The sequence below is a fragment of the Chrysochloris asiatica genome, unplaced genomic scaffold (assembly GCF_000296735.1).
Source record: "Chrysochloris asiatica unplaced genomic scaffold, ChrAsi1.0 scaffold00304, whole genome shotgun sequence".
Lineage (NCBI taxonomy): Eukaryota > Metazoa > Chordata > Mammalia > Afrosoricida > Chrysochloridae > Chrysochloris > Chrysochloris asiatica.
The window spans coordinates 1275124-1298885 of record NW_006408822.1 but is presented as its reverse complement, the minus strand read 5'-3'; the positions used below and the strand labels follow the sequence as shown (position 1 = coordinate 1298885).

General features: G+C 45.6%; 1 protein-coding gene across 2 annotated transcripts in view; it reads left to right on the top strand.

Moving 5' to 3' along the window:
- Positions 1 to 19667, top strand: part of VPS16 (vacuolar protein sorting 16 homolog (S. cerevisiae)) — a 21898-nt gene extending 2231 nt beyond the window's left edge. Inside the window, exons 2-24 of one of the 2 annotated variants that reach the window (XM_006874837.1) lie at positions 13283 to 13371; positions 13577 to 13674; positions 13761 to 13889; positions 13968 to 14112; positions 14238 to 14353; positions 14451 to 14573; positions 14699 to 14754; positions 15045 to 15134; positions 15236 to 15330; positions 15438 to 15514; positions 15849 to 15980; positions 16073 to 16200; positions 16306 to 16341; positions 16539 to 16647; positions 16966 to 17100; positions 17195 to 17303; positions 17389 to 17486; positions 17571 to 17678; positions 17978 to 18055; positions 18151 to 18320; positions 18402 to 18498; positions 19157 to 19260; positions 19368 to 19667. In XM_006874837.1, coding sequence (XP_006874899.1) covers positions 13283 to 13371; positions 13577 to 13674; positions 13761 to 13889; positions 13968 to 14112; positions 14238 to 14353; positions 14451 to 14573; positions 14699 to 14754; positions 15045 to 15134; positions 15236 to 15330; positions 15438 to 15514; positions 15849 to 15980; positions 16073 to 16200; positions 16306 to 16341; positions 16539 to 16647; positions 16966 to 17100; positions 17195 to 17303; positions 17389 to 17486; positions 17571 to 17678; positions 17978 to 18055; positions 18151 to 18320; positions 18402 to 18498; positions 19157 to 19260; positions 19368 to 19512 — 2467 coding nt within the window. In that variant the 3' untranslated portion in view covers positions 19513 to 19667. The remainder of the gene's footprint in view (positions 1 to 13282; positions 13372 to 13576; positions 13675 to 13760; positions 13890 to 13967; positions 14113 to 14237; positions 14354 to 14450; positions 14574 to 14698; positions 14755 to 15044; positions 15135 to 15235; positions 15331 to 15437; positions 15515 to 15848; positions 15981 to 16072; positions 16201 to 16305; positions 16342 to 16538; positions 16648 to 16965; positions 17101 to 17194; positions 17304 to 17388; positions 17487 to 17570; positions 17679 to 17977; positions 18056 to 18150; positions 18321 to 18401; positions 18499 to 19156; positions 19261 to 19367) is intronic. The other variant, XM_006874838.1, reaches the window with a different exon arrangement.
- The last annotated feature ends 4095 nt before the right edge of the window (positions 19668 to 23762 follow it).

Sequence of the window (23762 nt, the reverse complement as noted above, 5' to 3'; positions counted from 1 at the left end):
CCCCCCCATTTTGGGTAGCAAATATCTAAGTTGCCCATCCTTGTCAACCCTGTATACCAAGGTGGTGGGAATGATCCTCACTGTAAAGATTTGTTCCTGCCTTTGACCTACTGCATCCACAAGCATAGATCAAGTTCATCAAATTGTAGGTGATTACTCTTTTTTCCCACGTCTTTCTTCCTCTAGTTAAGTTCTAATCATCCAGTCATTGAAGCTAGGTCAAGTGGGTACTATCTGCAAGTATGGGTGTTCTTGTGCATCTCCCCTCACTTCATATCAAGGCTGTAATTTTTATGGAAGCATACTGCCACGTCTTTCTCCCAAGGAGCCAAATTTTTTGGGTAGTAGCAAAGTGCTTAACCACTGTTCCACTGTGACTCCTATGTGTGGCACAGTAGGCCAATTTTTTTGTATCCCTGTAGATTTCTTCTACTAAATCAAGTTCCTTCAGGACTGTGTTAACCTATTTCGTTGTGGGTCTGTCTTTTTGACTGACCCTCCACTTTATTGAACCAATCTCTTTCTCCAGGGATTGGTTCCTCCTGATAACATGTCCAAAGCACAAGACGAATTCTCATCATCCTCCCTTCTAAGGAGCATTGTGGGTGTACTTCTTCCAAACTTTGTTGTTTTGTGTTTTTTTTTGGCAGTTCATGGTTCTTTCAATATTCTTCATCAACACCATAATTCAAATGCTTCCATTATTCTTTGGTAATTATTACTTATTCATTGTCCAACTTTCACATGCATGTGAGGTGATTGAAAATACTATGGCTTGGGTCAGGATCATCTTAGTCCTCAAAGTGACATCTTTGCTCCTTAAAGAGGTCTTTCGTAGCAGATTTGGCTAATGCAGTATGCCCTTTGATTTCTTGGCTGATGAGTGTTGATTGTGGGACCAAGTAAAATAAAATCTTTGACAGCGTCAATCTTTTCTCTATTCATCATGGTTTAGTTGTGAGGTCTTTTGTTTTCTTTACCTTGAATTGTAATCCATCCTGTATTCTTTGTGCTTTAAGTCTTTTTCACTTTCAGCAAGCAAGATTATGTCTTCTACTTTCCTCCAATCCTGATACCACGTTTTTCTTTTTACAATCCAGCTTCTCAGATTATTTGTTTAGCATCAGATTGAATAGTTATAGTGAAAGGACACAACCCTGATACACATCTTTCCTGATGTTAGACAATGCAGTAGCCCCTCATTCTGGTCCAAGGACTGTCTGTCTCTTGTTCTACATACAGGTTCCACATGAGTCCAATGAAGTGTTCTGGAATTCCCTGAAATATTATTTTTGTTGATGAGTGATGTGACACCATTCCTCTTGAATTCCTCAGTTCTGGCATAGTAAACCATATGATTATCTGATGCAAAATGGCCAATACCTGTCCTTTTTAGCTCACTAATGCTTAAATTATTGAAATTTGTGTGTTCCATTTCATTTCTGACACTCCACATTCTGATAATTAATGGATGTTTGCAGCTATTTATTCTCATTTTGAGTTGTGCTCCATTAGTAAGTGAAGATCCCAAAAGCTTTGCTCAGTTCATGTCGTTATAGTTGACTCTATTGTGAAGAGGCAGTTCTTCCTCACTTGTATTTTGAGTGCTTTCCAACCTGAAGGGTTTATTTTCAGGCAGTATATCAGATAATGTTTTGTTGTTATCCAGAAGATTTCATCAGAGACTTATCCCTTAGACGTGGACTGCCTATTACTTCCTGGTCTGTTCTTAGCTGGAAGCTCTGCTGAAAAGTATCTGCCATGGATGACACTGTTGATATTCGAAACACCAGTGGCATAACTTCTAGAATCACAGCAACACGCAAGCCACCACCCTAGGACAAACTGATTGAAGTATGGGGGTGATCATGGTTAACACATGAAAATACTCAAGCTGAAAGAACTGAAGAAAAAAATCAAGCCTCAGCTTGAAATACTAAAGGATTCTATGGGCAAAATATTTAATGATGCAAGAAGCTTCAAAAGAAGATGGAAGGAATAACAGTCACTTCACCAAAAAGAACTGGTCGACACTCAACTGTTGTAGGAGGTAATATCTGATCCAGAAATGATGGCATTGAAGGAAGAAGTCCAAGCTACACTGACAGCATTAACGAAAAACAAGGCTCTAGGAATGCCAATTGAAATGTTTCAAAATGATGCAGTGCTGGAAGCACTAGTCTATGCTAAGAAATTACGGAAACAGCTACCAGGCCAGCTGACTGGAAGAGATCCATGTTTGTGTGCCCATTCCAAAGAAAGGTGATTTAACATAAGTAAAAATTATCTAACAATGTTATTAATATCACACACAAGTAAAATTTTGCTGAAAATGATTGCAGCAGCATATTGACAGGGAGCTGCCAGAAATTCAAGCCAGATTCAATAGAGGACATGAAACGAAGGATGCCATTGCTGACATCAGATCTTGGCTGAAAGCAGAGAGTACCAGAAAGATGTTTGTTTATGTTTTTGGGTGTTTGTTTTTTGTTTTTAACTTTTTGTTGTGAATTGAGCAAAGGCTTATAGATAAGATAATCAGTTTCACGTTCAACCAATAGAACACTTTGTTTTATCCCAATGATTCCAGTCTCCTCCCTGGAACAACAGTCATCCGGCTTTATCTCTGTTGCTCCCATCTCCGTTCCACCCATCTTCCCATCCTTTCTCACCTTTGTCCTTACATGCATGTGACCCCTTTGGTTTTGAATGATTGACTGTTCCACCATTCATAGTGAGCATATCTTACCAGTGTTGTTGTCCCCCCTATATACCTGTCTATTGCTTGGCTGAAAGTTGGGCCGTAAGGGTGGGTTCCTTTTCAGATCTGAAGGGCATTCAAGGGCCATAGTCTCACATTCCTCCAGTCTTTTTCTGATTAGTAAGCCCGACCTTTGTTTTCTTTTGTTTTTAAATAATTTTAAGTTTTATTCCACATACTCTGCTGCTCTATCTGAGACCTGCTAATGTGATCCCTTTCAGAGTGGTTGGTAGTGGTAGCTGAGCACCAGCTAATTCTTCTGGTCTCAGAGTTGTGGAGACTGATGTTCACATGTTTACGTGTTCCATTAGTCCATTGGATTAATTGATTCCAAGCATCTTCAATTCCCATCACTCTCCTTTCTTCTGCACATGGAGCAACCAATAGCTGCACCTTAGACAGCCACTCAGAAGCTTTTACTATCCCAGATGCTACTCACCAAAGCAAGATGTAGAATATTGTCGTTGTGGACTATGTAATGCCAATTGAATAGACTATGGTCCTAAGCTCCAGGGTTCACCTATTCATTGCTTTAAGATGTTTAATAATATCTAGGGTTTCATTATTTGCCCACTGTATACACCTGGTATGGCTATGTGGGCTAATGCTCTAGACTAGGGTTGGTTTGAACTGCAAGGTCAGCGGTTCATACTCACCAGTTTCTCCTTGGAAACTCTATCCAGGGTTGTTATGAGTCGGAACCAACTCCAGGGCACTAAACAACAACAAACGACATACTCCACCATAGAGGGAGTCCTGGTGTGCTGTAGAATAAGCACTCGACAGCAATGTTCGTTTGAACCCCTAGGTCAGCGGTTCAACCTCACCAGCTGCTCCTCAGATACTGTTTACAGAGCTGCTATAGGTTGGAACCAATTTGATGGCACTTAACAACAGTACTCCACCACATTTATAGTTGTGTTTACAGGAAAAGTAGTTTGCTTGTGTTTCATTGAATAAGCAAAGATATTCAACTGTGTAGATCATAACAAACTATGTAAATATGGCCAAGAGTGAGAATTCCAGAACACTTGTGCTTATGCGGAACATGTACATAGACCAAAAGACAGTGGTTGGAATAGAACAAGGGGACACTAACTATATGGTTTAAAATCAGGAAAGATGTGTGTCAAGGTTATATCCTTTCACCATATTTATTCAGTCTGTTTGCTGAGCAAGTAATCTGAGAAGCTGGGCTATATGAAGAAGAATGTGGCTTCGGGATTGGAGGAAGGCTCATGTGGCGCTGTGGGATAATGCAGCAGACTGCAACACCGTTTGAACTGCAAGGTTTGCAGTTCAAACTCACCAGCAGTTCCTTGGTAACCCTATACAGTGTTGCTATGGGGCGGAACTGACTCAATGGCACGTCATAACACAACAACAATATGTAGATGATGCAACTTTGCTTGCTGAAAGTGAAGAGGACTTGAGGCATTTGCTGATGAATATCAAAGACTATTTGTTGTTGTTAAATGCCACCAAGTCACCTTCAAAATGATTACAACTCAATGTTGTTTTTGTTAGGTGTCATCAGCTTGGTAAGGACTCAGCGACCTTATGCACAGCAAAACGAAACACTGCCTGATCCTGGCCAACCTCATTATCATTGCCACACTTGAGCCCATTGATGTTGCCACTTGGCCAATCCATCTTGTTGGGGGTCTTCCTCTTTTTCTCTCACCCTCCACCCTACCAAAGATGATATCCTTCTCTAGTGACTGGTCCCTCCTGACAATATGTCCAAAGTATGAGAGATGAAGTTTGGCCATCCTGGCCTCCAAGGAGTACTCTGGCAGCAGTTCTTACTGCACTTCCACCCGATCCGCCATCTTGTTTGTTCTCCCCCTTCCATCTTCTTTTGTTGCTTTCTGCATCATTCAATAATTTTCCCAGAGAGGCTTGAATTATTTCTTCATTTCCCCAAGCTTGAGAAATGCTGAGTATATTCTTCCCTTTTGGTTTTCTGATTCCAGATATTTGCATATTTTGTTGTAATATTTGGCTTTTATCTTCTCAAACTGACCTTTGAAATTTTCTATTTAGCTTTTGGACCTCCTCGTTTCTTCCATTTGCTTTAGCATCTCTATGCTGGAGAGCAAGTTTCAGAATCTCTTCTGACATCCATTTTGACCTTCTCTTTCTTCTTGTCTTCTTAATGGCTCTTTGCTTTCTTCATGTATGACGTTCTTGATGTCATATCACAACTCTTTTGGTCTTCAGTCTTTAGTGTTTAATGTATCAAATCTGTTCTTCAGATGATCTCTAAATTCAGATGGGATATAGTCACAGTCATCTTTTGGCTCTCATGGACTTGTTTTCATTTTCTTCAGCTTCAGTTTGAATTTGCATATGAGAAATTGATGGTCTATTCCACAGTCTGCCCTTAGCCTTGTTTTGACTGATGATATGGAACTATTCTATCGTCTCTTTCCGCAGATGTAGTCAATTTGATTTCTGTGTTTTCCATCTGGCAAGGTCCATGTGTATAGTCGTTTCTTATGCTGTCTAAAGAAGGTATTTGAAATGAACAAATCATTGATTTTTCAGAATTCTATCATGCAATCTCCAACATTGTTTCTGTCACCAAAGCCATATTTTCCAACTGATCCTTCCTCTTTGCTCCCAACCTTTGCATTCCAATCACCAGTAATGATCAATACATCTTGATTGCATGTTTGATCTATTTCAGATTGAAGAAATTGGTATAATTCTTCTATTTCATCCTCACTGGCTTTAGTGGTTGGTGTATAAATTTGAATAATAGTGGTATTAACTGGGCTTCTCTGTAGGTGCATGAATATTATCATTATCCTATCACAGACATCGTTTTACCTTATGACTGATCTGGATATGTTCTTTTTGACAATGAATGCAACACCATTCCTCTTCAATTTGTCATTTCTGGCATAGTAAACCATTTGGTTGTCGGATTCAAAATGGCCAATACCAGTCCATTTCAGCTCACTAATGCCTAAGATATTGATGTTTATATGTTCCATCTCATTTTTGACAATTTCTAATTTTCGTAGATTCATACTTCCTACTTTCCATGTTGTGATTATTAATGGATGTTTACAGCTGTTTCTCTTCATTTTGAGTTGTGCCCCATCAGCTATTGAAGTTCCCGAGGGGTTTACTCCCACAGGCTTTACTCCATTAGCGTTATCACGGTCAGCTCTACTTTGAGGAGACAGGTCCTCCCCAGTCGCATTTTGAGTGCCTTCCAACCCAAGGGGCTCATTTTCCGGCACTATATCTGACAGTGTTCCTCTGCTATTCCTAAGGGTTTCAGTGACTACATATTTGGAAGTAGTTCATCACTCCTTCCTAGTCTGTCTTCATCTGGAAGCTCATCTGAAACTTGTCCATCATGGGTGACCCTGCTGGTATTTAAAATACCTGTGGCATAGCTTCCAGAATCACAGCAACTCACAAGCCACTACTATACAACAAACTGACAGATGTGTGGTGGACAATTCAATGTAAGGAAGGCAAAAGTCCTCACAACTGAACCAATCAACAATATCGTGATAAATGGAGAATAGGTTGAAGTTGTCAAGGTGCTGCTAACCCAAATCAAGGTATTTTCAATCACCTTATATGCATGTGAAAGTGGGACAGTGAATAATGGAGACAGGAGAAGAATTGATGCATTTGAATTATGGTGTTGATGAAGGATATTGAAAGTACCATAGACTGCCAAAAGAGCAAGCAAATCCGTCCTGAAAGAAGTATAGCCAAAACGCTCCTTTGAAGCAAGAATGGCAAGTATTTGTTTCTTGTACTTTGGACATGTTTTCAAGAGGAATCAGTCCTTGGAAAAGGGCATCGTGATGGATATGGTAGAGGGTCAGTGAAAAAGAGGAAAACCTCCAGTGAAGACTGAGACAGTGGCTACAACAATGGGTTCAAACCTAACAACAATTATGAGGATGGCACAAGACAATACATTTTTGTTCTTTTGTACATAGGTCACTATAAGTCAGAGTTGACTCTATGGCATCTCACAACAGTAGTAACACATGGAGAGAAAATATGCATAGCTACTACAGCCTTCAAGGACCTCTGGTAGCATAGTGGTTACAAGTCGGGATGCTAACCTCAAGGTCAGCAGTTTGAAACTACCACTGTTCCATGGGAGAAAGATGAAGTTTTCTGCTCCTGCAGATTTATAGCCTCGGACACCCGATGCAGGGTCGCTGTGAGTTGGAACCTAACTCATGGCACACCACCACCACCACCACTACCGCTATAGCCTTCATTTCTATAATTGATCACGAGGTCACAGTTGATATTTCTGGCTTCTTCACTTGCTCATTCCATTTTTCCCTTACCTTTAGAGCCTCCATTACTCTGGGTTTTTAACCTGGTGGAGTGACATGGAAGTACTAAGAGTTATCCCCAAAGAGTTCTTTGGCATAGTCCTTTTTGTCTCCATTATGTGGCAGCAGCTCAGTTTCCTCTGGTAATCAGAATGAATCACATTAGCCAGTAGATTAACTCTATTTTTCAATAGCTGTTGGTTCAGTGGCATGGAAGTCCAAAATGATGAGGTGGCACAATTTAGTGGAACCACTGTGTGTCCTCTGGTATAAGCATTCTTCCTTGGAGACTGAGCCCTCCAAATCAGCACAGCTCAAAGTTAACAGGAGCACAGGAAGCCACATTTCTCTAACAGGATTATTAGGTGTAAAGGTGAGTGCAGCCCCTCCTGCTCCCACCTGTTGATTCTTAATTCCATCTATTCTGACTGTGACAGAGACAGCACCGTATAAAGGCCTTTGGTTCAAAGCATAAACTACATCCTGTAAGACAGAGCCCCACATTCTTTTAGGGTGTTATCTTCCAGTTTGTTGCCATAACTGAGTCTTTAGTAAAGTAGCCCATTTTTCGTTTAGGCCAATCCTTTATGGGTGATGGTTATATGATAAAGCCAGTTGTTTCCTTGGTCATAAATCTATTATACTTCCTTTGCTTTGGAATGAGGTCCTTGATTAGATGCAGTGCTATACAGAAGACCATGATGGTAGATTTTGTCAAGTCCATGGATAGTGGTGTTGGCAAAAGCATTACAGACAAGGGAGGCAAATACACATCCAGAATAGGTATTTATTCTAGTGAGGAGGAATCATTACTTTGTCCTTGATGGAACAGGTCTAATGTAATCAAGTTATAAAATCATCCCCTCGGATTGATACCATTCATGGGGAGAGGACTCCCCTTCCAAGACATCAATCCCAAATTAAGTTGTCACAGGGTTTTTAGACAGGAATGCTAGTCTCCATGGACACTAGAGAACTACTTCCAATGACAAAGGAAACTGAGAATCTCATGGGGCACCAAGATAGTTTGTTTCTTTTGGGTCCAACCAGATAATGCTGTTCTAAGCTTCAGGACCTTTTTGACAAATGCCCTGATTTACACATAAGAAATAAGATGAGACAATAAAGTCAACTTTGTAATTTAGTCAGTTTGGAATTGTATTTTCAGCACTATCAGCTGTGCAGCTACAAGAACTAAGAGATTCTTAGAGCTGTTACGGAAGCTCTGTGGTTTTCAGATGGTGATATGAATTGAGAGTTAACAGACTTGAGCCTGTCATTTTCTCTTTATAATTGCTCAGATGCACTCAGAAGAACTTATCCCACTGGTAGAATTGAAAGCAAACAGATACTTGTACACTAATGTTCATTGCAGCACTCTTCACAGTAGCCAAAAGGTGGAAACGATCGAAATGTCCATCAACAGATGACTGAATGGATAAACAAAAGCTAGGAATTAGGGGGCTTCAAAACGTTTGTGGAAAAATTTACTAATCTTTTAATTCCATTTTCCCACGAATTTTTTGAAGCCCCCTTGTATACATACAATGGAATATTATTTAGCTGTAAAGAGAAATGAAGCCCATGGGATCCAAGATGATCCTTCAAGTGAAATTGGTCAGTCGCAAAAGGACAAATGGTATACGATCTCACTTTTGTGAAATATCTAAAATAGGCAAATGTATAAGACCAAAGTTATTAGTGGTTACCAGGGATGAGAGGGAGAGAAGAAGGGAATGCCCCATTCCTTGGGAGTGCTGAGTTTTTGTTAAGGGGGAAACGATGGTAATGGTGGTTGCACACCATGATGAAAGTAATTGTTACTACATTATACTACATTGTATATAAGGAGCTCTGGTAGTGTAGTCTTTATGAGTTGGGCTGCTAACCTCAAGGTCAGCAGTTCGAAACTACCAACTGTTGCGCCACAGAAAGGTGAGGCTTTCTGTTCCCATAAAGATTTACAGCCTTGGAAACGCTAAACAGGGTTGCTATGAATCAGAACTGACTCCACAGCACATAACCAACCACCATTGTATGTAGTCCTGGTGTGGTGCTGTAGGATAAACACTAGACTTCAAGGTTGACGGTTCAAACTCACCAACTGCTCCTTGGAAACTCTATTCAAGGTCACTATAAGTTGGAACCAGCTCAACAGCACTCAGCAATGTACATGTAAATAAAGTTTAAAATGGCAAATGTTTTGTTATATTTTTATCATAATAATAAATATTCTGCTCTATATCACAGTCTTCATGTTGCTGTTGTTATTAAGTACTGTCAAGTTGTTTCCGAACATAGCGACCCTGTATAGGGTTTCCGAGGAGCAGCTAGTGGATTTGAACTACAGACCTTGAGGTTCAGACCTACCTTGCAGTCCAGTGCTTTATCCAACAGTGTCACACCAGAGCTGTATAGTCAATAATTGTTGTCCTCACACTCAAGTGCAGTAACCATTGCCAAAACACATGCTCCATCACAGTAAACTACAGATGATAGCTTGATTAAGTGTGATCCAATTCCCATTTGCAAGGAGCTCAGCACTGTGCTCAAGTCCAAGAGCATGACTAAATCACTTCCCAACCAGCCTCCCTTTCAGGGGTCAATTGCCTGATACCACTCCCTCCACCAAGGTGTAGTTGTAGCCCACTAGGTGGCAGAGAAGTTCACAGGTTTGCTACAGATCAGGCCAGAGTGATTGTGCAGGCAGAAAGCAACCATCTGGGGTACAGATGGGAGACACAAGTGAGCTGCAGCCAGTGTCTAGGATTATGGTGGGTGAAGAGAAAACGGGGCAAGAGGCCTGGAGTATATGGTATCTATAAAGCAAGCAGCAGCCTGTGGCTGGGGACGTCGGGGTGCAGAGGGAGTCAGTGGAAGCATTCTGAGGTACAGGGGCCAGGCAATTGGCCTGCAGAGTAAGTAGAGCTGATAAGGAGTCAATCGTGAGAGCTGCAAGAAAATGGTCACCGGTCCAGGCCAGCGCATCCGAGCGACCATGGTTCTGGGTTCCTGGTGGGCCAGAGTACTACTACCAGGTGTCCTCATATTTTTGCTCTTGATTAGAATACAGCTACTAAAGGAGCTCTGGTAGCGTAGTGGTTACAACGTAGTAGTTACTATTCAGGCTGTCAACCTCAAGGTCAGCAGTTCGAAACTACCACAGTTCCGTGGAAGAAAGATGAGGCGTTCTGCTGCCAGTAAAGATTTACAGCCTCAGAACCCCTATTCAGGGTCACTATGAGTAGGAACCCAATTCCACAGTACTTAACAACAACAATAACTAAAAGCTGAAGGAGAACCTTTTTTTCCTGCAGTGTCCTTCCAGCGCCCTCTACTGATGAAATTTAACATCTTGCACAATATGTTGGAGAAGTGCTTTAAAAAATACTGTCCTGGTGGTGCTGTGGGTTAGACATTGGGCTGCTAACCCCCAGCAGCTCCGTGGGAGAAAGATGAGGCTGTCTGCTCCCATAAAGATTTATATAGGATTGCTATGAGTTGGAATTGATTTGACGGTAGTGGGTTTTTAGTGGGTCTGTTAACACAGAGCATGCATGAAAGAATGAATTGTGAATTGTTAGCTGGCATGCTGAATCTGTGTAAATACTATCTTCCCATCAGATTCTCATCTAATGGTTTTAGTAATGAAATGTTTAAAAAATATATGTATATGTGAATTGTAAAAATTCAGATAATTCAAAAATACTGTTGTTGTTATGTGCCGTGGAGTCGGTTCCGACTCATAGTGACCCTGTACAGGGTTTCCAAGGCTGTAAATCTTTACAGGAGCAGAAAGCCTCCTCTTTCTCCCGTGGAACCGCTGGTAGTTTCAAACTGCTGACCTTGTGGTTCACAGCCCGATTTGTAACCACTACGCTACCAGAGCTCCTTGTATAGTATAAAAATTTAAATCCCCCAATTCACTACCATCACCAGAGTTAACTGCTATTATAGGGTTAGTATGGAGGCCTCTAGATCATTTTCTGTATATTTAGACACAATGTAAGTATGTGTTTTTTATTACATGAAGAGGTTCATATGTTTCATACTGACCTGCAGCCTACCTTTAAATTTAGCAATATATCTTAGAAACTATTTCATGCTAGTATGTAGACAGTCACCTCATTAATGGCCCCATAATTTTCCCCAGAACAGGCAGCAGTTTATTTCAGTAGTCTCATTTTTATGCCCACTTAAGGAAGTTTTTCCAGATTGGTGCAGAGGTTAAGCACTTAGTTGCTAACCAAGAGGTCAGTGGTTTGAATTCACCATCTGCTTTACAGTAGAAAGATGAGGCACTGCTTCCATAAGGATTTACAGCCTTGGAAACCCTGTAGAGAGTTCTCTGTCCTATAGGACTCCCACGAGGTGGCTTTGACTCAACAGCAATGGGTTGTTTTTAAAGCAGTGCTACAGTACAATCATGTCTTTGTGTATTTGTGGAAGTAGTTTTATAAGTTAGAATATTAAGATGAAATGCTAGGTCAAAAGGTGTGCACCTTTAAAAGTTAGGTAAAAAACATAAAAAAAAAAAAGTTAGGTAGAATTTCATAGGGCCTTCCAAATTGTATTTCCGCCACTCTATAAAAAAGTATTTACTTTCCACAACATTGGCTGTTTTTGCCTTTATAATTTTTTACCATTCAGATGGCTAAAACATGAAAATGATTTTTTAAATTCATATTTACCTTTTCCATAGTATTCCACCATCATTAGCATAAACTCAAATTCCCTTAAAACAGACACTCCCCCTTTCTCATTCCTGGTAACCATTAATAATCTTTGGTTTCTATATATTAGCTTATACAGGAGATCATACAGCTTTGTCCTTTCCCAACTGACTTTCACTTAGTACAGTGTTTTCAAAGTCTATCCATTTGGTGGCATGCATCCAAACTTCATTTCTCTTTATGGCTACACAGTATTCCATTGTGTGTGTTGTTGTTGTGAAATGCCGCCAAGTCGGTTCTGACCCATAGTGACCCTATATAGGATTTCCGAGAAGCAACTGGTAAACTTGAACCACTGACCTTACAGTTCAAAATGACTTTGCAGTTTGGTGCATTAACCCACAGCACCTCACCAGGACTCCTCCATTGTGTGTCTTTACCACATTTTGCTTATCCATTCATCTGGTGGTGGGATGTTTTGATTACTTCCACTTTTTGACCATTGTGAAAAGTGGTGCAATGAACATCAGTATACAGGTTATCTGTCTGCATTCCTGCCCTGACTTCTTCTATGTATGTATCTAGGGTTGAGATTCCTTCTCCAAAACATAAATCTCTCCTTTTTTTTCCCTTAAATTGTTTTGTCTAGAGCCCCAAGAAAATCAAGTAATAGGTAATGGTGGCCATCTTCCCACTGATTAACAGGAAGGCTTTTGAAGTGTTACTAGCTAAAACGCTCTCCTTAAATTTGATCTTTTCATGACCTCTGTCTCCCTTGCTTTCCTTCTTTCTGTACCTTTGACAGTCAAATGATGGTGTTCCTCAAGATACCTAATCCATCTTGGGCTCCGTTTCTCGTATATCAAGTGCTCTCTCGCTCTATCTGGTCTCTATACATCTCACGTGGCAATTACCTCTTTCCTCCTGGAAGCTAAACATTCACAGATTGATATCTCCAACCCAGGTCTCTCTCCTAAACTCCAAACATACTCTCAGGCGCTGTAAGTGCAAACCCAAAAGACTCATTGCTATTGAGTTGGTTCTGGCTCATAGTGACAATGTAGGGCAGAGTAGAACTGCTTCTTAGAGTTTCTGAGTCTAAATCTCCATGGGAGCAGACAACCTCATCTTTCTTCTACCGTGGAGCCGCTGGTGTGAACCACTGACCTTGTGGTTAGCTGTCCAATGCTTAACTGACTATGCCATTGGAGCTCCTGTGTCTAAAACCGAGTTTATTGTCTTTTCCTGGAGCATATATGTTCTTCTTGTGCCTTGCCCGGCTCAGTGAGCCTCATCACCTCCTTCATTTGCTTTCTATTGAAAACTGATCCTGTCCTGGGAGCTCCTGCTATCCATGGGCAGCTGCCTCAAAGGCGACGTCCTCCGTGGCCAGGTCCCTCTCTCCCTTCACCTCCTGTCCCTCAGCATGTGAAAGGCCATTGCATTGGGCCTATCTGTATCTACTCATCACCTGGCTTTCACTTGGCTGGGAGGCTAATGTCCACTTGCATTTGTGTGAACAGGAAATATGAGCTGTACAGTGTGGACTGGGACCTGAAGGAGGACCTCCGGGACTGCCTAGTGGCTGCTGCACCCTATGGGGGCCCTATTGGTATGTTGCTCTTCTGACACCACATGCTGGGGCACCTTGGGATGAGCTCAAGGTCCTTGATGCCTTGGGACTTTGCTGTCAGGTTGTTCTGGCTGGGGTGTGCCACCGCTGACCTCCTCCCCGCTGAATTGCTTTTCATTCTGTATTCTGTTCTCATGGGCTGGGCCTGGGGAGCTGGGTTGGACAGTGTTCTCTCAAACTGCAGCACTGCTGAGGACTCCCTGGCGGAAGGAGAAGGCTCCCAGTGTGCGTCCAGTGCTTGAGATCTACTCAGCTTCTGGCATGCCTTTGGCCAGCTTCCTGGTGAGGACCCCAAACCACCCCTGGGCTTGGGGGCTGAGCACTGGTTCCCCATCCCCCTGACAGCCCAAGAACCTTCCTCCATGCAGTGGAAGAGCGGGCCTGTGGTGTCCCTGGGCTGGTCAGCAGAGGAGGAGCTGCTGTGTGTGCAGGAAGACGGTGCAGTGCTGGTTTATGGGCTTCATGGGGATTTCCGGAGACACTTCAGCATGGGCAATGTAGGGACCTTGAGGCCTGAGGGAGGAGGTGGGGTCTGTGACCCTGCGGTTCCCTCAACTCATGGCCCCTCTCCCCAGGAGGTGCTCCAGAACCGGGTTCTGGATGCTAGGATCTTCCACACAGAATTTGGTTCTGGGGTGGCCATCCTCACAGGGGCACACCGCTTCACCCTCAGCGCCAATGTGGGGGACCTCAAGCTCCGCCGGATGCCAGAGGTGCCAGGTGAGCCTTGTTATCCCTGAGACAGTGATCCATCACCTACAGATGTGTCCACACACTGTGGGGCCCAGAGAGGCAGAAGCCGTGGGCCCTGGTCCTCCTGAGGTTGCCCCCTTCCCTGGCTGCAGGCCTGCAGAACGTGCCTTCGTGCTGGACCATACTGTGCCAGGAGCGAGCAGCTCACATCCTTCTGGCCGTGGGGCCTGATCTTTACCTCCTGGACCACGCTGCCTGCTCTGCTGTGGTGAGGATGCTAATGTGGAATGAAGAGGGGCAGCGGGAAGCAGTGTGGGGGCTCTCAGAAATCATGTATGTGGCATCCTCTCTGGCCCTTCCCCCAGACACCCCCAGGCCTGGCCCCAGGAGTGAGCAGCTTTCTACAGATGGCTGTCTCCTTTACCTACCGGCACCTGGCACTCTTCACAGACACAGGCCACATCTGGATGGGAACAGCATCACTCAAGGTGCGGCCCTGGGACAGCACAGGGATTCCATGGCTAGGGCAGATCTGGGGATAAGAGAGGAGGTGCCGTTCAGTCAGCCTGATGACTGCTGGCACAGGGCTGTGATATTCCCCACATCCTTCCAGGAAAAGCTGTGTGAGTTCAACTGCAACATCCGGGCCCCCCCGAAGCAGATGGTCTGGTGAGGATGGGGGTATTATACTGGGATTGGAAGTAGGGGTGGGACCTAGCTTTGTTTCATCCTGCCTACTGGCCACACCAAGTGGAGCTTGGAGCTTATCCTTTCTGTTGGTCCATGTGTGAGAGAAAGCATTGCCCTGTGGGCCCCTGATGTCCTGGGGAGCTGACAGGCCAGTCAGACTGTCTTGTCCCAAGGCAGAGGGGGCTGTGAGCAGTGATGTGGGAGACGGGGCAGTGGGAGTGGCGTCCCTTGTTATGTCTGTGACGTAGCTGTATGCTGGTCCCCCACAGGTGCAGCCGTCCTCGCAGCAAGGAACGAGCCGTTGTGGTGGCCTGGGAGAGGCGGCTGATGGTGGTGGGTGATGCACCCGAGAGCATTCAGTATCCTTGGAGGACAACCTGTGTGGGGTGGGAAGGGTGGTGTGAGGGGTGCTTGCCCCTCCCTACCTTTGGATAGCCCTCGGAGCCTTGACCAAGGTCAGGTTTGTGCTGGATGAGGATTCATACCTGGTGCCTGAGCTCGATGGAGTCCGCATCTTCTCACGCAGCAGCCATGAGTTTCTGCATGAGGTTCCAGGTGAGGCCCCCAAGGGCAGCGTGTGATCTCGGGCAGGGGTCTTCTCGGTACCACAGCTGTCCTGGAGCTGGAGCAGGAGCACGAAACTCATCCATTTCCTCCCCCAGTGGCCAGCGAGGAGATCTTCAAAATTGCCTCAATGGCCCCTGGAGCACTACTATTGGAGGCTCAGAAGGAGTATGAGGTAAAGCCCCAGCCCTGGTCTTTGCTCCTGCCTAGGCCTTCCAGGTGCCACCTGTTAAGAGAGGTGTCCTCCATGTGGTGATGTGATTGGGCAGGGATACCCCACTACCCCCAGCCCAGGCACAAGTCAGGGCTGCTATTGGAAAACCTCAAGGCCTGTCACGGGTGATTGTGGCTGATGTGGGTGACATCCATAAGCACCTCAGTTGGATTGAGTGGGGTAAGGAGGTGTGGGCACTGGCCCGTGCACCTCTCCAACCAGTTCGTGTGAGCCACAACCTAGAGGGACTGTCCTCTGTCATGATGCCCCATCCCTGCCACCCTTTTCTCCCCAGAAAGAGAGCCAGAAGGCGGATGAGTACCTGCGGGAGATCCAGGAGCTGGGACAGCTGCCCCAGGCCGTGCAGCAGTGCATCGAAGCCGCGGGACACGAGCACTGTCCAGACATGCAGAAGAGCCTGCTCAGGGTTAACTTGGAGGGTAGAGGGGATGTTGGCTCAGAGGGGCTGGGCCTGGGGAGGGAGGAATCTCTCCTCTATTGCCCTCTGACTCTTTGCAGGCGGCCTCCTTTGGAAAGTGTTTCCTTGACAGATTTCCACCTGACAGCTTCGTGCGCATGTGTCAGGACCTGCGTGTGCTCAATGCCGTGCGGGACTATCACATTGGCATCCCCCTCACCTATAGCCAGTATCCCTGAGCATCCTGGAAGGAGCTCTATAGTGGGGGGCGGGGGGGCAGAGGCAGGGGCTGGGAATGCTGCTCCAACTGGATCCTTAACCAGATAAAATACAGGTACAAGCAGCTCACCATCCAGGTGCTGCTGGACAGGTACAGCAGAACCAAGGGTGCTGTGAGGGGGCCTGTAAGTGGGTGGGCAGTGTGACCTTAAGTGGGGAGTGTCCTGTGGTCACTGTGCCTGATCCATTTATTTGGGATTTGGAAACCTGGGGCACAGGCCAGAGCCACTTGGCCCTCTCTTGCTCCACCCCACCTCATTCCTTGTACCCTTCCCCCTTGACTGCCAGGCTGGTGTTGCGCAGGCTTTATCCCCTCGCCATCCAAATATGCGAGTACTTGCGTCTTCCTGAAGTGCAGGGCGTCAGCAGGATCCTGGCCCACTGGGCCTGCTACAAGGTGAGGATGAGGATGGGGTCCAAGGGCATTTAGGGATTTCCAGGCCCCTGGTGAGAGTTCTGGTGTGGCGCTCTAGGATAACCACTGGACTACTAAGCACAGAGTTGGCGGTTCAAACCCACCAACTGCTTCTTAGAAACCCTATACAGGGTTGCTATGAGTCGGAATCGACTCAACAGCACTGCACAACAACAACACAGCCCCCTGGTGAGGAATAGAAAATATGAAGTATGGAGCTGAAGGAGTGGTATTGATAAGGGCTTTTGGGGTTAGGGGTGAGATCCAGGTGTGTTTGATTTGTCCACACTCCCTCTACAGGTGCAACAGAAAGATGTGTCTGACGAGGATGTTGCTCGGGCCATTAACCAGAAGCTTGGGGACACACCTGGTGTCTCCTACTCTGACATTGCTGCCCGGGCCTATGGCTGTGGGCGCACGGAACTGGCTATTAAGGTGTGGGTGCTCAGCCTTCCCCAGTCACTGCAACGAGGGAAGTAGAGGCTCCCAGCCAGCTCCTCTGTTCCTTCTTTTCCTCCCCACCTCACAGCTGCTAGAGTATGAGCCGCGCTCAGGGGAGCAGGTACCCCTTCTCCTCAAGATGAAAAGGAGCAAACTGGCACTGAACAAGGCCATCGAGAGTGGAGACACCGACCTGGGTGAGCAGGGTATAGGTGAGGGCTAGGCCAGACACCTCCACTGAGCAGGGGGCCAGGCTGGAGTCCCCACCTTGTTGTCCTGTAGTGTTCACGGTGCTACTGCACCTGAAGAATGAGTTAAACCGTGGAGATTTCTTCATGACCCTTCGGAACCAGCCTATTGCCCTGAGTTTGTACCGACAGGTGAGTGTGGTGGGCAGGGCTAGAGCGGGGCCTCCTGAGTCCTTGCCTTTGCCTCCCTGATGGGTTGCTTACTTGTGACCCCAGTACTGTAAGCACCAGGAACTGGAGACGCTGAAGGACCTTTACAATCAAGATGACAATCACCAGGAGCTGGGCAGCTTCCACATCCGAGCCAGCTATGCTGCTGAGGAGGTCTGGGGTCCGTAGGGTGGGTGGGGCCTGTAGGCTGGGGCAGTGGGTCTGGCTTCTCCAGTAATCTAGGCCTCTGTATGTGGTGCACACCCCCTCTGATTCTCATTGTTGAGGAGAATCTCTTGGAAGTTGTGCAAGTAGGCTGGGAGCTAGCATCCCACTAGGAACACCAGGCTAATGCACTCTTGTGACAGGCTGCCTTGTGACTGGGCACAGGAATGGAGGAGAAGGCTGCAGCCTGGGCAGGGTGGGCCAGACCCTGTGTGCTGTGGGCTTAGGCCTCTCTTCTTCCCTCGTAGCGTATTGAGGGGCGAGTAGCCGCTCTACAGACGGCAGCTGACGCCTTCTACAAGGCCAAGAATGAGTTTGCAGCCAAGGTTTGTTTCACGCTTTTCTAGAAACCTCTTCTCCCATTCTCCCAGTTATTCCTCTTTATCCCTCTCATTCCACCCTACTTTGTCCATGTCCCCAGGCCACTGAGGATCAGATGCGGCTCCTGCGGCTGCAGCGGCGTCTAGAAGATGAGCTGGGAGGTCAGTTCCTAGACCTGTCCCTACACGACACGGTCACTACCCTCATCCTTGGTGGCCAAAACAAGCGTGCAGAGCAGCTGGCACGTGACTTCCGTATCCCTGACAAGAGGTAGGGGAGGGCCCAGGGTGTGTGTGGGTCCTAGGACTACTTGCTCCTCCTGTAGCACCTCAAAGCCCAACTTCCCTACAGGCTCTGGTGGCTAAAGCTGACAGCCCTGGCGGATCTGGAAGAGTGGGAGGAACTAGAGAAGTTTTCCAAGAGCAAGAAATCACCCATCGGCTACCTGGTGAGGCAGAGATCCTTCTAACACCTCACCTCCTATAGGGATAGTCTTGGGGAGGGGACCAGGCAGGGAGGTAGGCAGGATAACCCATTCATGAGTCTGTTCAGAGTCACATCTGCCTGCATATTACAGGGTGAGGGAGAATGAGCTCCTTTCCCTAAGGATGGCCACAGGGTAGACAGTGCCGAAGGGAAGGTCCTCTTGGAAGGAGGGGTGCATCTGTGACACTGCGGAGGTTGTTGAAGGGGTTTGCTTTCTGTGGCAGGGCTTCAGGTTCCCAGGTGTGGTTGGTGGGATAAGGGAAGCTATAAGGAAAACCATAGGGCCTGAGAGGGCAAGTAGCCGGAACCGCCCATTGAGGATGCAGTGGTAGCTGGTGGAACAGAGACTTGGAAATAATGGTTCCAGAGCTCTAGAAGTTCTTTAGTGTCGGTATTTTCTTTCCTGCGAATGTTGAGATCACACCTGCTATCTGTGTGAAGGTGGTGGGTGTGTGGATGGATGCATGTGTGTGTGAGAGGGAAGGAGGGAGGGTGCGAGAGGATCAAGATGGGAGGGAAGCATACATAAGAAAGGGCATATGAAACATATCTGGACGATGGATTAATTGGGTTTTTGCTTATGAGAGACAGTATACCACCCCCCTCCTTCTCTTTCCAAGCCCTTTGTGGAGATCTGCATGAAACAACACAACAAGTACGAGGCCAAGAAGTATGCTTCCCGCGTGGGCCCCGAGCAGAAAGTCAAGGCTTTACTTCTTGTTGGGTGTGTAGACTGATGGCTTTCTGGGTGCTATGTGGCTGAGCTAGTAGGCTGAAGAGAGACAGGGTTGTGGGCAACCCTGACACTCTCCCCTCTTGTTCAAACCACAGGGATGTGGCTCAGGCCGCAGATGTGGCCATTGAACACCGAAACGAGGCTGAGCTGAGCCTCGTATTGTCCCACTGCACTGGAGCCACAGATGGACCTACGGCCGACAAGATTCAACGGGCAAGGGCACAAGCCCAGAAGAAGTAAGGAGCCCACCCTGCATGCTTTCCAGAGCAAGGGGGTTCTTCCCCTAGCCTTGGGGTTCACTGAAGTGTCACTGCTTATCTAGCTCCTCCCCCAGAGCAAAGGAACTGGGGTGAGGTAAGAGTTGGGAACTGGTTGTAAATAAAGTTGGAATGCTTTGACCTGCTTGCCTCATGTAGTTCAGCCTAAGCGAAAGCAAATCCAAGACAGAACCATCCAGACACTTTGTTGTTGTTAAGTGCTATTAAGTTGGTTCCGACTCATAGCAATCCTGTATGGGGTTTCCGAGGAGCGTCTGGTGAGTTTAGCAAATGTGCTTAATGGTGTTAGGGATGGAGGAGCTTCTTCAGCTGTATGAGGGGACTTCAAAAGTTCATGGAAAAATTCCATTATCTTTTGATTATATTTTTTCCATGACCTTTTGGAAGCCCCTTATTTACAAGAGACTATTTCTCTACACAGAGATACCAAAGAGAGACTTCTCAATCTCACAGTCCCCCCTAGGAAGATTATGAAGGTAAATAGTATAACACTTAATATGTACTTACTTATCACCTACCTAGGACCTCTGGTAGTGTAGTGGTTACGAATCGGGCTGCGAACCACAGGGTCAGCAGTTCGAAACTACCAGCTGTTCTGTGATAGAAAGATGAGGCTTTCTACTCCCATAAAGATTTACTGCCTACTCAAGGAGTCCTGGTATGGTGCTGCAGGATAAGTACAGGACTGCTAAACGCAAGGTTGGCTGTTCAAATCCACTAGTTGCTTTTTGGAAACCCTGTACAGGGTTACTATGAGTCGGAACTGACTTGACAGCCCTGAAGAACAACACAAGCAACAGGAAGAACCACCCTGAAAAGCATTACACACACAGGCAAACCACACCGAACACTACCATTATTATTACATTTATTTCTTGCAACAGTCCCTGAGAGATGTAATATCACCCCATTTTGCAGAAGAGGAAACTGAGGACTGAGTAGGTTTGTTAACCACAAATAGGTGACAAAGCTTGGATTTGAAACCCAGGGTGATAGCTAAGACTGAGCCCATTGGCTGGGCATAGAGGGGTCTCAGTAGTAACTACTTGGCTGCTATGGTGACAGAAGAGAGAGAGATGCTTGAGCTGGAATTGGAATCTGGCCTGGAAACATTTGGGAAGCCTAATGCAAGGCATGTGGCCAATGGGGGAATCCTATGAAACTTCTGGAAATCTGCCCTTTAGCTGTCCATTAAACAATACCTGATATCAAGTTCTGACCCATAGTGACGCTATAGGACAGAACAGAACTGCCCTGCTGGGATTCTAAGGTTGTAAATCTATGAAAGCAGACTGCCACATCTTTCTCCCTCAGAATAGCTGATGCATTTGAACTACCGACCTTTTGGTTAGCAGCCAAGGGCTAACTCACTGTGCCACCAGTGCTCCACCCACTGAACTAAACCGAAAAACCAAACCCACTACCATCCTGCTCATTTGGACTCATTGAAATCCTTTGCATTTTCACAGAAGCAAGAATGCCTCCTCTCTTGCAGAGCATGCTGGTGGGAAATGCTAATCAACCTTGCAGTTAGCATTTCAATGCTTATCCTACATTGCCTCATCAGGGCCTTGTACCCACTGAACAGTAGTGAGCAATTCCCAAATGGTCTCTGGGTGGGAGAGAATAGAAGCCTGGAAGACCTCAATTCTGCCAATTAGGGGTCCAGATGAATCCCCTGACTCTTCCGCCCTCCATGGAGGGCCCATCCCCAGGCAGTATGAAGCGCTTTCTTGGCCCTCGGTGCTCCCTATCGCTAGTCTTCAATCTCTACTCCATTGCGCTTTGGCTCCTTGCCTGAGCACCCCCGCCCAGCCCAAAGGGTGTTACCTTTTCCTCCTTTTGCCACCCCACACCCTTAGTCTGTGAGAAGCACAAAGGAAGAAACTGAGACCCAGAGGGCAGGTCATGCTGGAGATTCAGGCTCTTTGCTCTTTAATGCCCCTCTGGCTAACCAACTTTAAAAGACAGAGTCAGACTTAGGAACTGGGAACAAATGTGTCGTTTCCCGCATTCCCTGCTTTGTAAATGTCAGTTTATGAAAATCCTATGTTGTTCAATGCCTTCAAGTCATTTCTGACTCATAACAACCCTGTATAGAGTTTCTAAGGACTGGCTGGTGAGTTTGAACCTCGGACCCTGCAGTTCAAACCACCTGTATGATCCAGTACTTACTCTACAGTGCCATACCAGTACTACAAATCAAATTATAAAACAATCATGTATTATGTAGGTCGGGAGTTTGGCCAGGATACTACAGGAATGGCTTGTCTCTGCTCCACAGTGGCTGGAAGACAAGGGTGAGGGTTATTTGACAGTGGGGCTAAAATCATCCCAAGGCTTGCTTACTCACATCCTGGGCAGTTGACACTGTCAATTGGGCCCTTAGCTGGGCCGTCCGCCAGAACATCTTGTACACATGGCCTTTCTGTGTAACCTGGGCTACCTCAACCTAGTGGCTGGGTTCCAAGAAAGTGTTGGGCAGAAGCTGTACCACCTTTTCTAACCTAGAGTCAGCAGTCAGACCGGGTCACAGCTGTCACATTCTCTTTGTCAAGGCAGTCACGTAGACCCACCCCACCCGATTTCAAGGGGAAATAGACTCCACCTTTTGATGGGGGAGTAGCAAGGTTCGGGAAAAGTATGTAATGCTGGAAATATTCTGCCCTAGTCTAGCAGCCTCACTTTTGGAATCAGCAGACACCTCTGAGAAAAGGAAGAGATTCCAAATTCTGGGCTCATCATTCTGGGTTTTCTCCTCTCCAATCTTGGCCCCCAAATTTCTCATTGCCTTGGTAATTTTTCAATGGCTAAAAATATTTCCTCTAGCTTTTCTGGTTCTCAGTGAAAAAGGGTTGGTACCAGATAACCCATCTACCCTCACTGGATGGGGAACCCTGGGCGGTACCTTTAGAATGTACACAATAAAAACTTCATGCACCCAAATTAATACACAGCATATTTACTCGTATGCTCTCCATACATTAGGAGCTTAGGTGGCACAAATTGTTTGTGATTGGCCACTGATAACCTAAAGGTTGGCAGTTAGAGCACATCCAGTAGCCCCTCAGAAGAAAGGCCTGGTGATCTGCCTCTGTAAGATTACAGCCAACACCCCTGTGGCTCAATTTTTAGCCAAACAATAGTCTGTAAGGGGAACAATAGATCAAAAGGGTAGCATTTGCCCAAGGACAGAGTTCAGATGGGTGAGGAAAGAGAGATGGAAACAGAAAACGGAGGAAGTGGGACAAGTGATTATGGGGATTGCAATCAATGAGAGGAAACAGAATGTATTATGAATTGTTGAATAGAAAACTGACCCACTCTAAACCTTCACCCGATTCACAATAATAATAATAATCAAGTCCTTAAGTGAGCATACTGAGACAGAATGGGTCTTGGGGAATTATCCCAAACCCTGTTTTAGATGTAATATTAGAAAAGTTAAAAAAAAAAAAAATTACAGTCAAGAAAATTTTATGAAACAGTTCTACTCTGAAACATTTAGGACTTCAATGAGTTGGAATCAACTTGATGGCAACAGGTTTTTTTTTATACAAACATGTAACAATGTACAGATGAAGTTTTATAAATATGTAACAAGTAACTGTTACAATGAAGATAAGTCTTTAGAAACATGGTAATTACAACTTCATAAAAAGTGTGTATATGGACAACTTTGGAATTATAAGAGGGAAGAGTCACTGAAATTTAAGGGCAGTTTTGTGTACTTTTCTGTCAAGTCAAACTCATAGTTCACCCAACATTTTATTATGAAATATTTCAAACGTAGTGCCAAATTGGAAGAATTTTACCATGAACCTTGCATGCCTACCACCTGTATTCTATTTTACTATACTTGGTTTACCATACATCTATTCGTCTATCAGGAGTCCTGGTATGGCACTGTGGGTTAATGCACTGGACTGCAGAGTCCGTTTGAATCGCAAGGTCAGCAGTTCAAACTCACCAGCTGCTCCTCAGAAACCTTATGCAGGGTCCTATATTGCACAGTGGGTTAGCGCTCAGCTGCTAACTAAAAGGTCAGTAGTTCAAATGCATCTTTCTCCTGCTGAGTCGTTAGCAGCCTGATGTATAATCCACTATGCTGCCAGGCTTCCTGATTATAATCATAAAGATTTACAGCCTTGGAAATCTTGTGGAGCAGTTTTACTTTGTCCTACAGGAGTGTTGCTGTTGTTTAGAGCTGTT